The sequence below is a fragment of the Phragmites australis genome, chromosome 5 (genome assembly GCF_958298935.1).
Source record: "Phragmites australis chromosome 5, lpPhrAust1.1, whole genome shotgun sequence".
NCBI classification, from domain to species: Eukaryota; Viridiplantae; Streptophyta; class Magnoliopsida; order Poales; family Poaceae; genus Phragmites; species Phragmites australis.
In genome coordinates this window covers 8,010,095-8,026,416 of record NC_084925.1, presented here as the reverse complement: position 1 = coordinate 8,026,416, position 16,322 = coordinate 8,010,095, and the positions used below count along the sequence as shown (strand labels likewise).

General features: G+C 43.1%; 1 protein-coding gene across 1 annotated transcript; it reads left to right on the top strand.

Moving 5' to 3' along the window:
• Nucleotides 1-10,087: 10,087 nt before the first annotated feature.
• LOC133918669 (zinc finger CCCH domain-containing protein 43-like) lies at nucleotides 10,088-11,189 on the top strand. The gene is made up of 2 exons (XM_062362657.1): nucleotides 10,088-10,369; nucleotides 10,452-11,189. Exons 1-2 carry the CDS (start codon nucleotides 10,337-10,339, stop codon nucleotides 11,016-11,018), a joined length of 600 nt encoding a protein of 199 aa, XP_062218641.1. The 5' UTR covers nucleotides 10,088-10,336; the 3' UTR covers nucleotides 11,019-11,189.
• Nucleotides 11,190-16,322: the final 5,133 nt, after the last annotated feature.

Here is a 16,322-nt window from a genome sequence, read left to right as displayed (position 1 = left end):
TAGTGATGTGGACCTTCTCAGGGTGGCTGCTTGTCCTTGCATTCTTTGGCTGCGACCTAGGAGCCAGCTTGACCATGTCAAGATTCCTCTTATCATAGTGCAGGGCCATTTTTTGGTTGTCCACTATGATGATAGCTCCCTTGGGACCTAGGATCTTGATCACTTGGTACGCATAATGGGTGACTGTTACACCCCAAAATTATGATTTTGGGTTGTGGCATTTTAAAATAATAAAATAACATTGTTTCTGAAATTTGAAAGCTTTTCCAAAAAATTTTTAGAGTTTAAATACAATTTGTTTTGTGTGATGAAAAATGTATTTATAAAATATTATAATAGGTTAAGGAATTTCAATGTTGGATAAATTCTTGTTCCATTTTTCCAATATTATCTAAAATCCCTATATCAATTTCTTCCATTTTATATTTTGTCACCCTTTCCCCAAAGCTCTGAAGTTCACTATCTTTATTTCTCACTATTTCCTTCTCTTACCAAAGATGGTCCAAGCTGCCCTGTCCCTTCGTCCATCTCCAGATCAAGAGGAGGATATGAACAACGGCATTTGCCATTTCTCTCTCACGAATGATACCTGGCCCGACAAGCCGCGCCCCCTTGACTCGTCTTCCTCCTCACGCCTTCTTCAGCTCCTCTCTTTGCCATCCACCATGGTGTCACGTCACCCATTTAACTTATGTGTCAGCACAACCAATAGTGCTCAGTCGGCGTCATCTCATAGCCTCATCTTCTCATGCAATTTTAGAGTTTAAGACGGTCTCAAATATAAATCTTGATAATACTAAAGTTGTAGGCCTCGTCGAGAGCTTTGATTTTCACATGTGGAGGTCCCCATTTGGATAATGGAGCTAGGAGTTTTGGCCCCCGAAATTAGAGCTGTGGAGATAGGTCTGAGTTCAAATAGTTTATCTTGTGACATAGTTTTAGAAATCAAGATGATATTTTCAGAAGTTCTAATAAACACCAAAGTTGTATATCTTTTTGAGTACTACAAGATAGGGTCCAAAAATGTCCAATTTGGGGTTCGGATGGTGGAGAAATTGTCCTCAAACCTGATCTGTTCATTTTATTTTCCACCCGTTCATTTCGTCTTCCACCTCCGGTCGTTTCCTTTCCCCACTTCGTGGTCAGCTGCACCCAGCCCTATAAATAGGAGTTGCACACCCTCCCCTTCCCCTTCCCCTTCCCCTTCCCATTTCCCCAAACCATAGCCACAACTGTTGTCCAGCCCGGGCGCCATTTGTCATCGCAGACAGCCACGTCGCCACCAATTGGCATCTGTGTTCCAATGATGCGTCCAATAAATATCTTGATTCTTCACAAGCATGTGCCCCTGGTTGGCGTACACGACTCCACATAGCAGATTGCTGAGAGGAGCGCAAACGACACCAGGATCTACGTCGCTGTCATCGTTGTTCTGTGTCTGGCTGCATCCAGGGCTGAACTGACAATCTTATCGACGTTCCCAATGCTTCTGATGCGATCTTACTATGCCACATGAATCACCATATAGAACGTCAAGGCTTACTCGTGGACCTCAAAGGGCTTGCTCGGATCAGCAGCAACGTAACGGGAACATGAGCCCACATTCCAGCACCGCCGTCGAATTGGATTTTAGATCCCGTTGTCAACAGTAAGTTTATGCAGCCTCGACCACCACCATCGTGTGTGCCTCACCATGTTCTACAACTCTAGATGAATCCATTTGCTTAGAACCTTCTGTAACATGTCAATCCGCCATCCATGTCTTTCTAGCTGCATCGCCACATTATGGCATTGGCGTTCCCGATGCACCGCCCATCCAAATGTGAATCCCCTTGGCTACGGACTGCCCCTGGATGTCAGTCGCAACCCTGCTAAGCAGATTATCCAGAGGAGCAAAGATGACGCTGGCATCTACGTTGTTGTGCCCGCTGCCCTGTTTCTAGATGCGTACAATCCATGCACTGGAGGTGTTGTCCACATTCCCATCGCTCCATTAGCGCTTTTGATGCTACAACCGTGTCACAGCATGTTCCTTCATGTCTTATCTGTGAACCCAGGAGGGCACACTTGGATCTGTAGCGACACATCTGGAACACGAGCCCCGATCCCAACACTACTGTCCGAAGCCTCTACCTCTTGATCTTTGACTCGGGTCACTTTCAAACTGTTCTACCTTTTCTTGGATGTTTTCTAGGAAATATAAATACTTTTTGTTCAAACAGTTTCTTGAATATCATAGCCAATCTTTGGGAACACGCACATCTTCTTCATTGTGTCTGTGCGTGGCCACCACCGAACCTGGGAGCGTTCACTGATGTTTTGCTGCTACCTCCGAACTTCTCTACCAAGACCAGCCATAAAAACAAGCTTGCCTTCTCGCGTTCTACGCCGAGCTCCCCTGTTGTGTTCTCTGATCTCTCTCTATCTCTTGGTGAGAATCCCAAATAACCCCTCTAGAAATCCTTTATTTTTATGTCTTTACGTTTCTGTTTAAGATAGTTACATGATAGCCCCTATCTTCTATAGTTAATTGTATTTTAGTTCTCTCAATTCAAATACAGGTTATCTATTCAAAATCTTATTCAGCGAGTTTCTTCTAAATTTGAATACCACTTTATATTATCATCCAATTCAACAAGTTCCAATGGTTCATACTTATTCATGTCAGTTTGTTCAAAATTAGTCGCATCAGACTATATAATCTCTAAGTATTGTTTTAATAGTGGAATCCATATTAGAATGCTTCGACATGTAGGGCCCACAAGTCATTACACGTACGCTATGAATTCGAGGTGTTAAAATAATACCCTAAAATTATATTGGATATCTCACGCTAATATTCTCTAACATCCTTTCACACCTTTTTCCGGAAACCCCATATTTCCTTGCGCCACCATCACATCATCGCATGTATCCAATCTTTTATTCATTTCCCTGCCGATATCATGCCATCGCCATAGTTGGGGTTTTCCTTCGGCAAATAATGTCATAAATTCATCGGGAATATTTTCAAGGAATATTCTATCTCATTTTCTTTTAACCCTAATTTAATCTTCAGAGAGCATGTTCTCCATATGAACTCTGATTTGAGCGGTTCTTGCGTCCAAATTCTTCTAAAACTATACCCTATCCAACCATAGTGTTTTAATGACGTGTTGTATCTATTTGATGTACTATTCTTAGTAGTTTTATTTATTTACTTTTTCGATGTTTGTTCGATCAGCTGAAGAGCAGTGCGAGAATATGCAAGACCAAAAATTCAAAGATTTTGAGCAACCTTTTGCTGAAGGCAAGTGTCCTTGAACATATTGCACCTACTTTAGGATTTTATATTAGCTATTTATCCTTCATCCATGCTTGTCTAATTTGGAATCATATGATGGTGTGGGTATGCACTTTGCGATAATCACAGTTAGTTTGTGGATGTAAGTATGTGGGATCCTAAGGACCAATTTTTGAACATGTAACCAGGCTATACCACACACTCACGAGGCTTATATGGGTATGATCTGGCTAATTAATTAGCCACAACTCCGGTTCTGTGTGCACCAATGGTCAGTTGAGTGGCACAAGAGAGGGTTTCTGTAGTGATGGAATTACTGTTAGCGGTAAAACCTCAGTGGGTGCTTACAGGTCAGCGGGAGCTTTGTAAAGGCTTTGTAGTGATCTCTCGACGCACACATCAAAAGTGTGTAAGGTACCAATGGGTACCAGCAAAAGAGTTGATCATGACTCGTGGGAAAAGTTGTGCAAACTCTGCAGAGTATAAAACTAATTGATCAACCGCGCTCACGATCAAGAGCGGCTTGGGCTTCTTCTTGATTAGTGGGGATCTTGGATGGTTGGTTTTGGTAGTCGGGTGGTGGTAACCCGATGAGTTGGTAGTCAGATATGTAATATCTGGTTAGTTTGATAGTCAAATGGAATCCAATGAGCTATTCTTGTGAAATTAGTGTCGTCACACATAGTAAATAGGACTGCTATACCTTTTTGAATCTTAGGTTAGGATGACATAGATGCAATAAACCTAAGTCAATCTTTTCTTGTCTTAAACCCTTATGTCATATTTTTCCACACTTGCGACTACGATATGTACTTACACTTGCTATTTTCAATAATAAATACTGCTTAGTTGGAGAAGACTACAAGAAGATCAAGAAAGCTGAAGACCATTGATTGGAGATAGAGCGTTTCAGGTCGCGTTGGTCCCAGTCGATTGCCTGTGGTGTGCCTAGAAGATCCATAGGAGTCCTCTTCTGTTATTCCATCGCTGTATTGTAGACTCTGATATTTATTTCAATAAAATTGTTTTGTTCGATATAGAATTGTATATCACTTATAATGTTACCGCATATATGATGAAACTGATCCTGACATACATGTGAAATGCACCTAGTTATTCTTTTAAAAAATCAGGCATGACAATGGTGGCCATGAAGTAGGCCATTACACGGTCTCAAAGTCTACCACATCGAACAGGACCATCTTGGTCCTGATGTTGTTCGGTGAACCGAAAGTGACGAGTAGCTCGATCCGTCCCAACAGCTTGGCCGAAGAGTCTAGGGTGATCCCGAAGAAGGTAGGAGATAGTTTCAATGCACACCTCAGGATTTGCAGGGCGTCTAGCGCATCAACAAAGATGAGGTTGATGGAACTCTCTCCATTGACCAGCACGCGCCCCATTTGCACATTGTGCACCATGGGCTCGACCACGGTGGGGTAGCATACGGGGCGTTTGACACATGTGGGGTGGTCCATCTGGCTGAAGGTGAGCGGGACCTCTAACTACTTCAGTCGCAAACTCAGACCTGGCATGATCGCGCATACCTCACGGACCACCGACTTATACTCCCAATTCGATGAGTATGTCGCGGCTCCTCCAAAGATATGGTGAACCATGTGCTTGGCCTGCTGGAAACCCAGTGTTGGTTGGTCGGGATTGGCCCCATCCTCACTATCGTCATCATGCCTAGGTTTATGAACCCCAAGCTCTATGTCGATGATACCTCACATGACCTTGCACTTGGTCAGGTCATGTGTGTTAGTGCGGCGGATCGGGCACTACCCTTCTTGTCGTATTTCTTCTTGAAGCGTCATCACGGCTGGCAAGCCTGCTCGACCACCATGACGTCGGGCGGTCTGACCTTGCATTTGTTCTTCTTCTTATCCTTCCGGTTGGCCCTTTTGGAAGAGGCGGGCTGGTCGAAGGTCAACTGCCGCTTCACGTCAATCTGGCGCTCTCAGGTCTTTACCGGTTGTGCACACTTGTTTGCGATCTTGAAGAGATCAGTGGTGCTCCGAACCTTCTTTGTGGCTAGCTTTTCGACCATTTTTGGGTCTCTGACCTCCCTCCGGAACGCTATGACCACAGACTCATCCAAGGTCTTGTGAATGGTATTCTGGCATTCGGTGAAATGACAGATGTAGTCTCGCAGCGACTCGCCATACTGTTGCTTGACCTGATACAAGTCATTCTCAACCCCTGGTCAGGCGTAGGTTCCCTAAAAGTTAACAACGAACTAGTCGCATAAGTCCTCCCAGGAACAGACCGACCCATGGAGGAGGTTCATAAGTCAAGACCGGACTGAACCCATCAAGGTGGTCGGGAAATAATTCGCCATGACTTTCCTGTCGCCTCCCACAGTTTACACCATGGTGGTGTAGATATGCAGGAACTCTTCTGGGTTGGTAGAACTGTCGTATTTCTCGGCTAGGACCGGTCGTAATTTGTCCGGCCAATGCACTTCTCATAGTCTTGCCGATAAAGTGTTGCACCCCATCCCGTTACAGGGAGTCGCTAACTAATAGGCCGTTCCACGTGATCGAGGGGAGAGCCGATGGTCTCGCGGCCCAGGTGAGGGAATGGACGAGTCCAATGCTTCTCTGTGTAGGGAAGGTGACTTACATGGCTGCTTGCCCTTTTCCGACTCACACCTGGCATGATCCTCCTGTTCTAGGGTGGCCCTTTGGACCCGGATTACGTTGCAGAGGTCGCGAGTGCAAAGAGTGTTGTGCAGGTCGGTGGGTTAGCTATCCTGACACAATGGGAGTTTCACGTACTCCCTGTCACTGAGGGAGCGTGAGATTTCTCCTGCTGCAGGGCCCATTGCGAACCCTGGTGTACGCGCCTGTAGCGGGCGTGGTGGTTGTTGCCATGGTTTGGCATCAGGCGGTCTCTACCAAGAGTGCGAGGTCACGCAGCCATGATGCTACTGACGAACCCTCCGGTACCACCATCGACGGGTGAATAAGAAGCACTCGCGCTGTCTGCAAGTTCTGCGCAGGTGCCATGGCCTCGTAGTCGAGCTGTAGACCACGGGGTGACAAAATGTCTTGAGGGGAGGGAGCTCCCAGTGCTCGTGTTTGGTGCCCGATGCGCGTTCGTAGCATGGCGTGACGGCCTAGATGATGCCGCTGCCAAGGACTGCACCCTAGGCGGGCGCTCCTTCTAGCGGCGCTGGAGTTGCTGGGGCCATATTGGAACACCTCCATGTCCAGTGCCAAGCTGATTTCCCTTTGGGCCCATGGCCTGGGGATCACCATCGGTACCCGAGACATGAGGGCTTATGCCGACCCTCCGTTGCATGGTCTGCTATACAAACTTCATGTTGTGTTTCGGAGTCTTCGGACTCCATCTTGGTGTCCCAAACTTAGAGCACACCAAGCTCGTCTGGGTCATACCCCATGATGAAAACCTCACAACGGCCAGGGTCCTCAGAACAGGACTCAGCGGTCGTCGTGGATCCGGTCATAAGTAGCCCAACCATAATATTAGCACTTGTAGAAACATGAAAAGACATCTCCCCTACATGGCACGTCAACTGTCGATAGTTGATCCTTGACAATGTATTTGGGGTATACCGGGCGATAGGCAAGTTGATCTACGTTTTTGGCAGAGGTGTGCATGTGCCGAAGGGACTCAAGAACACAATGATTTATCCAAGTTCAGGCCTCCCGTGGGATAATAGCACTACATCCTGTGTATTTTCTTATCGAGTGTATGAAATACTTACAGAGTCCTCCTCTTGCCATCCTGGTCTCCACCCCTTTATATACCTAGGGAGAAGATGTTGATACAAACGGACCATGCCAAAACAGGCGACAAACCTATACCCAGCACAACCTAGCTATTCCTAACTCATCATGACGGTGGGTATATGCGCCACCCTACTATAGTCGTCCTGCATGCACTGTACCATCACCGAACGCCATCACACTTGTGAGGCCATCCCGCATCATTAAATGCTAGGAGACGGGTCACTGCTACACTACGCCGTCCCACAACTATGTCTGTCGATAGGGAGTGTCTAGGGATGAAAAATACTTAAGTGATCAGTATTAAATGAGACTTGACCTGTTAGATAAGTACATGCCTCGTAACTAGCAAAAACTGGTCATATGGTCTCCTGTTGCGACCAGGAGACCGATCACTTGAATCTCGCTCTGGTCACGCGGTGAGGTCTTGAAAATATCTATAATCGATTGCCATCTGACAATGTGAGGCCCTCCCTAAGGGGTACCCTTATCTATAACACTGATATAAGCTCTCTCCCCTAACCCCACCAGCAGTCACCGTTCTTCGTCGTCTAAGACACCGATCTCGTTTTCGAATGGCTGATCATTAGGGAGCATGTTTGTCTAAAGTGGCTAAAATTGAAGGTGCACATTCTGAAAGCGTAAAGTCACGTGAATTGAATTACTTTGACTCGCTGTGTGTGTGAGAGAGATGGATATTTTGATATTCTTTTGTCTATAGGCATACGAAGATGCATATCATGAATGATCCCATCACTACAAAGTCTTTCTTTTCTCTTTTCATTGCACATGAGCACATATAATTGATATTTTGGAATTTGAAATTAACTCAAATTAATAGCGTGGGACAAACTTTCCCTCTTTGACACTCACACTTTGTAACCATTCTGTTTGATACGCGACAAAGGTCTTAGCCATCAACTGTAAAATATCCCTTTAACTAGGTATTCTTATAAGCGAAACGTGATAATGGAAGTATTTAGCTTTAGATATTTCTTACTTTGCTACCAAGAGCTACTAAACAATAATAAAAAACTTTACAGCTTCCCTCATCGAAATCATTGGCCCTAAGAGAAGGATCGCACTGTTCTACTATTTTGAAACGCTGGTAGGAGTGCTATCATTATTAAAGAAGAACGAATGTTTTTATATTAATAGAATAACTACCGAGCAAAAATGGTAGAAAACAACGGCTAAAAATAGAACAACCAGGAATGGCTACAAACAAGAAAAACTAATAATGAAGGAATGGCGTATATATACAATATCGTAACAGGCTTAGAGGTTTGACGTCATCTATCAGGAAGAAATCTAAACCAGCTGTAACCTTTTATTCTGAAAATTTTGTTTGTTGGTTTTTTTTCCTTGATGGTCCACCAGGTAGATGGAAACTGAATAGGCTACTTTCCAAATGTTACAGCATTGTTCTACTTGAATGTGACATGAGGATCATGACAGGAGACCGAGAAGAAAAAAGATAATCTACAGTTGATTGATGGCGTGTCAACCATTTATGAATCAATCGATCACATCGTGTAAACCGTTCAAAAATCACATTCGTGGTGATTGCGGCGCAATTGATGTAGCTCGAATTCGCCTTGACAACGCAGTGGAGACGAGACGACGGTAGGTGTCGTGTCAGAAGTGCAGGGCTAGTTTTGATTTGTGTGTCAAAACTGTTTTACCAGTGGGTTACATGAGGAAATTCGGCTATTTAGGGCCCGTTTGGATGGTCGGAACGTTTCCGATTCTGGATGTTTCTACCAGGATCGCTACCAAACGGTGAAAACGTGGAACGATTCTGATAGGAACGGGCGAAACGATTCTCAGGAAATAGCCGTAGCGCGTGAAACACCCAGAGAGCCGTTTCTCAGTGATTGTCCCCACTAGCTTTTATACGTCCCCGTGGAGTTTATCAGTATTTGCACCCATTGCCACTGCCCGAGCACATAGCTTCCTTCCCAACCCGCCGCAACAGCTCAGCTCAGCTCCCATTTTCGTTCCATCTCTCTGGTGCCTTGAACTCGTCCGCCGCTAGATCCGTGCCGGAGCTGCGCATCAGCCCTCGCGGCGTCGTCCCGGAGCTGCGTGCCGGCCCTCGCGCAACCCCTCGAGCCGTCCTGGAGCTGCGCGCCTCCCTTTCGGCCTCCCGCCCGTCGCCGCTCGAGCTGTCCTGGAGCAGCGCGCCGCCCTCCGTCGCCGCTCGAGCTATCCTGGAGGTCGCGCCGCCCCTCGAGCCGTCCCGGAGCAGCCCGCCGCCCGTCGAGCCGTCCCCAGATCTGGGCGCCTTCCCTCCGGCACCGAGCGCATCGCACCGAGCGCGTCAAGCCCGTCGAGCCGTTCGCACCGAGCGCCGCCCGTCGGGCAGGAGGTAGGAGCTACGAGCCCGTCGAGCCGTTCGCACCGAGCGCCGCCCGTCGGGTAGGAGGCAGGAGCTACGAGCCCGTCGAGCCGTTTGCACCGAGTGCCGCCCGTCGGGTAGGAGGCAGGAGCTACGAGCCCGTCGAGCCGTTCGCACCGAGCGCCGCGGTGCTGCTCTACCTCCTCAGATCCGCACGTTGGGCAGGAGGCAGGAGCTACGAGCAGAGGGCAAGAGGCCTGAGCTAGGACGAGAGGTATAGCTTACAGGAGTTCTGAATACTACAGCACTTGATCTCATTTTGTGTTAACAAGCTAGCATCTTAGACACTTGATTTGATATATGACGATGCCAAAAAATGGATGCATACACATACTGTTGCTGACGTTTATAAAGCCATGATCCAATAAACATCTAACTGGTTCTTGCACTCCGCGAAGTTATCAGCCAATTCTATTTTACTAGATGATTGTGCTGTTGTTCTACTTGTGCTTGTGCTTGTGCCGGACAAAATAGGCTTGTGCTTGCGCTGGTAATTCAAGATAGGCTTGTGCTTATGCTGGATATAAAAACAAATGGCCCATTGTGCTGGATTGGATTAGGGGCAGTGGTGCTATAATCTGTTTTTTAATATGTTTGTCGATTTGCTAAGTATAATATGTTGATTTGTAGATGGTTGAGGCTGATTGGTCCGAAGAGAACACTAGAGTTGTTTGTAGATTGTTTGCTGAACAAGTTAGGTGTGGAAATCGTTCGAGCACCCATTTGAACAATGTAGGATACAAAAATGTGATTGTCCAGTTTCATGAGGAGACGGACATTTTGTACAATAGAGGCCAGTTTAAGAACAAATGGGCAAAATTGAAGGTGGAATATACTGCTTGGAAGGGTTTGTTGAAACAAACAGGTATAGGTTGGGATGAAAAGAAGGGGACAGTTCGCATGAGCGACGATTGGTGGAAGAAGATGAGAAAAGTAAGTTTGCAAGTTGTAATTTATTTGTTCTTTCATGCCTCGACCAATAATAAATTTATAACATATACATACATGTTTTCAGGAAATTCCAGGATGTGGCAAGTTTAAAGACAAGGGACTTCAAAATGAAGATGAGTTGAAGATTATGTTTGAAGACCTTCGTAATACAGGTGATGACCACTTTTGTGCTTCATCAGGTGTAATTCCTCAAAGTCCTAATGGTGGCTCGAATGGTGGTGATGAGGAGGCTGAGTCAGATGATGACAGTGAGCCAGAAGAAATAACACCAAGTGGCAAGGGCAAAGGCAAGAGACCTAGTGGTGATGACAAAGACAAGGGAAAAAGAGTGAAGACAAGTGGAGGCAAGTGGATAGAAGACCAAATTAGTAAAATTGTGTCCTTAAATGAGAGGTCCACAGCTTCTGTTGAGTCAATGGCAAGAAGGGAGGACAACTCAGGGTGTTCCATCAAGGAAGTAATGGCCATTGTGAAGGAGTGTGGTGCTATTCCTGGTACAAAGCAACACTTCATTGCTTCTGAATTATTCACTAAGAGAGCTGAGAGGGAGATGTTTATGACTTTGGACACTCCAGAAGACCGGTTTGCCTGGCTCACTATGAAGCACTTTGTCAAATATGGTCCTGTGTAAGGTTTTGAGACATGTTTGTTACTTTATGTGGAGTCATGTTGGACAGATTATGTTGAGACATATTTGTGGGTTTATGTGGAGTCATGTTTGTTACTTTATGTGGAGTCATGTTGGTTGGTTTATTCATGAACTTGTACTATTAAGTCATGTTGGTTGGTTATTCATGAACTTGTCATATTCATGTTATGCTACAGATGTCCTCAAGTGAAAGTGAAAGGAGTGCAAGCGACTCCGATGATGATGATGTTTTTGATTTACAAGCCATACGTCAACATCAAGAGCTGCAGGCCAACTTGTTTTCTACTGTCACTATGTTGCACAAGTACTACATGAAGTATCATGATAAGAATGCACCAAGGACCTCACAACTCAGTGGATATGGATGGATTATAGAAACACTGAACACACCTGGAGAAAGTCACAGAATGTTCAGGATGAATGAAGGCCTTTTCATCAGATTGCATGATCTTTTGGTAAGTAATTATGGTCTACAGTCATCCATTCATATGAGCTCAATGGAATCACTTGCCATCTTTCTGTGCATTTGCGGGCAAAATAGATCCAATAGTTCGATTCAGAATACATTCAAGCATTCAGGGGAGACAATCAGTAGGAAGTTTGATGATGTGTTGCATTGCCTAGTTCGGATGGCTAAAGATTACATAAGACCTCAGGACCGTAACTTCTCCAATGTGCATAGTAGGATTAGTGGTGACCAAAGGATGTGGCCACATTTTAAGAATTGCATTAGAGCCATTGATGGAACACACATCTTAGCGACACCACCTCCTCGAGATTATGTAAGATACATTGGCAGATCAGGGACTTCAACCCAAAATGTTATGGCAGTGGTTGATTTTGACATGCGTTTCACCTATGCATCTATTGGACAGCCAGGTTCTATGCATGACACAAGTGTGCTATATCATGCTATAGAATATGATACACAAGCCTTTCCACATCCTCCGCTAGGTAAAATTTATTGCTATCTTCCTTCCCTTTCTTTTTTGTTACTTTCACATTTATTGATTTCTTTCATGTTTATTCAGGAAAATATTATGTTGTCGATGCTGGTTACCCAAATAGACCGGGATACTTATCACCATATAAAGGACAGAGGTACCATGTTCCTGACTGGAGAAGGGGTGTCGCTCCTTCTGGTGAGCAAGAGGTATTCAACTATTTGCACTCAAGTCTTCGTAATGTCGTTGAGCGCACTTTTGGCGTATGGAAGATGAAGTGGAGGATACTTTTAAAGATGCCTACTTATCCAATGAGCAAACAAAAGATGATTGTGGCATCTACCATGTGTCTCCATAATTTTATTCGTGAAAATCATGCACTTGATAAACATTTTCGAAGATGTGATCGGAATCCGGATTACATGCCCACAATACCTCGAAGATATGTAAGGCATCAACCCTCTCAAAATTCATCTAATGCGTCTACGTCCGATACAAATGACATTAATATGGACAGATTTCGTGATGATCTTGCGAAAGCAATTATGGAATCTAGGTCATAGATCAATTTATCATTTTATAATGTTGTTTTAGAAGCATGTATTTTGGTACCTCTCATATTTTCAATGCTCAACCAGTGGGCCAATTATTCTGTTATGCGATAATTATGGATGCATGTATTTTGTACCTCATTTTCCATGTAAAAATATACTGAAAATTCATCACAAATATCAGGGGTACATTGGTCAATTCCAACACTTCTTTCTCTTTCCAGAATCTGAATCCAGACAGCTAGCCAAACGGTTTCAGCAAGTGATTCTGATTTACCAGAGAAACATTTCCAGAGAGAATCTGAATCTGAAACGTTTCTACGTGAATCTGGATCCCTACCAAACACGCCCTTAATAGCGTGATTGGTGAGCAATGTGCTTGCTGTTCTGATAGTTACTTAGGTCACTTCTAATTTAATTTTTTTATTAATTTAGTTTCTGCTTAAGTAAAAAGATAATGTGACAAATCATTTGAAGATAAGAGGAAAGTTTGTTTTTTTGAAACAAACTAGCTCTTTAAACAATCCTACATGATTATAAAATAATAAATTATATTAAGAGATTAAAAAACTAACAACACCCGTACATAGTGTTTCTTTACAACAATTTCTTATTCTTATATGAATTTGAGCTCAAGGTAGGTTCAGGGTCTTACTGTTCCTTCAAAGCGATCAATCATGGGTATGCCAGTCAACAAATAAAGATTGAGTTCGCCTCAATCTACTCTCGGTGAAGGTGACTTGGTCGACTTTCAGTTTCTATTGTTGATTCCTCATGTGTATTTTTTTGTTAACTCAACAGAAACTAGTACTAGGGTATTTTTCTCAACGCATTCGAGCTCAGTGGCAGATGCAGAGGAATGTATGGGCGGGCTCATTCATCTCTGGATCTTCTTCTTTCTCCTATTCCCCTCCTCCTCCCTCTTTTTTCTTCTTCTTCATCTACCTAATCCATGACAACAAAATTATTAGAAAAACTCAGGAGCATTTTCTATATATTCCTCTCCTTTCTGTTCAATTTATTTATTTTTTATTTGATTCGGTTCCGCAGTCTTGCATTCTCAACTGTCCATAAGTACCGATATTGTGCAATGTTGTGTGGTGCTTCATAGCAGCAGCATCAACTCGACATTCAGCTCCGTAGTTTATAGTTTATTTTAAAGAATCACTCTTACAGATTTCACTCAGAAAGCTAACAGAGCTCTACTAATTCTAGTCAAAAATCTGTTCTAAGAGCTTTGTCAAACATGTCCTAAATTATTATTGCTGATCCCACCCAGTACTTGAGAAGATCAATCCTGTCGAATTCATACTCCTGGCATATGCTTGAAAAATGGTATCACAGATTCACAGTCCAAACCTTCATCCAAGTTGCGCCTCTCAAGAAACCCAGCAAACTTTTTCGATGCCCGCAAATTCTAATGAATGAAACCAAAGAGCATTAATAAAGTACACATGCAAGTAATTGAAAGAGTACCCCCATTTCAGTAACTTCAGGATAATCTAACAGGCCCACACCCCAAACAAAATAATGTCTTGTACATAATACGAATCATAATTTTGCTACAGCTCTTTGACCCACAAAACCTGCACACGTGCGCCGAGGCAATAATCAAACAAAGCGGCTCCTGTTTCAAGCACACAGATCCCCCCAATTTCCACGCTTGATTGAATTCAATTAAATAAGCTATACATACACTCAAGAGCATAACAATAAAATAAATTATAAAATATCCTTATTTACTGTAATAGATAAATAATTTAAGACAGATACTCCGAAACTATGAATAAATATTGCGAAACGGAGGGAATACTAGTTGCATGCTGAAGTTTCTCCAATTAGTCGACATTTTGGCCCTTCCAGCTCACATCCTGCAGTCTATGCTTCCTTCAGAGTACGGCCATTCTCCAGATATTCTGCAGTTGCCTGCAACAAGCAAATTAAAGTTGAAGTGTAGACGTTGGAAAAAAAAACTGCAAAAGCTTAGACAGAACAGTGTGGCTTGTATTGTTTTCTACAGTTCCTTGTTCTTTCTGCAACTCCAGAACATGTGGTCTTCCCTGAAAACAGCCAGGACTGGTTGCTTCTATTGTAGGGTCTCTTCTGTTATGGCTAACAGGTTTGGTGAGGTGAACCCTTCTCAGTTCATATTATAATCTTGTCTTTTTCTAGGAGACCCTTAAGTGTTTTATTGGAAGATCACTGCAAAGTTGTCAAAATTGATGCTTCAAAGACGTTTTCAATTTTCATTGCAGCAATTTTTCTAATATTAGAGTAGCAGTAGTAATTCATTTATTACTAGTGCAAATTGAAGATTAGATGCGGTAGCAAATATTCAGATTGATTTACTTTTCCGGTTAATACAAATTTGCCCCACCTAATATTAACTACGTAGCTCTATGATTCATAACCTAATATTAACTACCTAGCTCTATGAATCATAATTTTTTGAAAGAGCAGTACCAAAATGTTAAGAGCAATCTCTTTGTAAATTTAATGGTTACACCTATATCTACATCAAGAAAGGTATACCACTGGACATGATGATTTGGATTCATGTAGCTTTTTCTTTCTCCAGCTGTATTTTTGGCTCCTAGTGAACATCTTCCCCAATTCTTTGTCTCCTTGATTGGTTGAATCTTCTTTGTATTGTAGTGTACCTTCTCTAACGAACCTATCTTTTCCACACAAATTGGCCAAACCCCATGTTCCTAACTCTAAAAAATGGGACCTCCTAGGAGAATATTCATCTCATCTTCCAACTCCTCTTTGACCACAAGAATACATGTACACGTACAGCTTTTTAAGCAGAAATTAGAGTCACAAGTCTAATGACTAACTGCGAGTAGGGCATGTCACTTGATTATTTGTAATGACAAGTCTATTTCTTGCCGCAAATCACGATTTATTATAGCCAGTGATGTTGAGAATAATTTTATGTCTGTTTGATTTTTTGTTATGTATTGACTAGCCAGTGTTGTTTGACTATTTTAATTATGGTGAGAAAAATCATATTTCTTTCCACCTGTTAGACATAAAAAAATTAGTAATATTGAAGAGAATTCCGGGTGACACTGTCTAAAATCCAGTTTGCTGCACTAGAAAAAAAAAATCCAGTTTGCTTACCTTCCTGCTCTCTGGATTGTGACATGAAGTGGATGTTTCAACCTGCAGTAGGTAATGCTAGGTTGTGGAGACAACCTTAACATCCATGCCTATATTTAATTAGTTGCTGATTTGCATTTTCAGTGTTCTTTTTTTTTTCAAATAACGTGGTGGATTTAGATTGAAATTTAATCTCCACGTGTTCTACAAGTCTTAAACAAGAGAGAAATGTTGCATCCAAAATGTTGACCATGGCATACGTACCTATATGTTTGACCTGATTCCATTACGTACTACTATCTGACAAAGAATTGTTATCTGCTTTTAAAAAAAGAGGAAAATAATGATTTTATTATAAACAGTTGTCATTTTCGGATAGGCTGGCAACCGAGCAGTTCCTGTCATCTTACAGGGCAAGCAAAACTGAATTGGGCCTCACTGACTGCTCATCAATATTTACTCACTTTGTTTTTCCTTTAAAGATTACACAAAATACTAGTGTATCTTCGAAAGGAATCGAAATTGAGCAGTAGTAGCCCAGTAGACAATATGAAACCAAGTTTAATTATTTGCACACATAAAATACAAACTTCCTGCGCTAGCCCTATTACCCAACTAATAAGCTAGGCCACTTCTCTTCCATTTCCCAAAATTGGTTTCTCCATTAATTTGTCACACCATCCATG

Excerpts from the sequence above, each read along its gene's own strand:
- LOC133918669 (XM_062362657.1), top strand. The coding sequence starts at position 10,337 with ATGAGCGACGATTGGTGGAAGAAGATGAGAAAA. Across the intron at positions 10,370-10,451 it reads GGTGGAAGAAGATGAGAAAA|GAAATTCCAGGATGTGGCAA; the intron begins GTAAGTTTGCAA and ends ACATGTTTTCAG.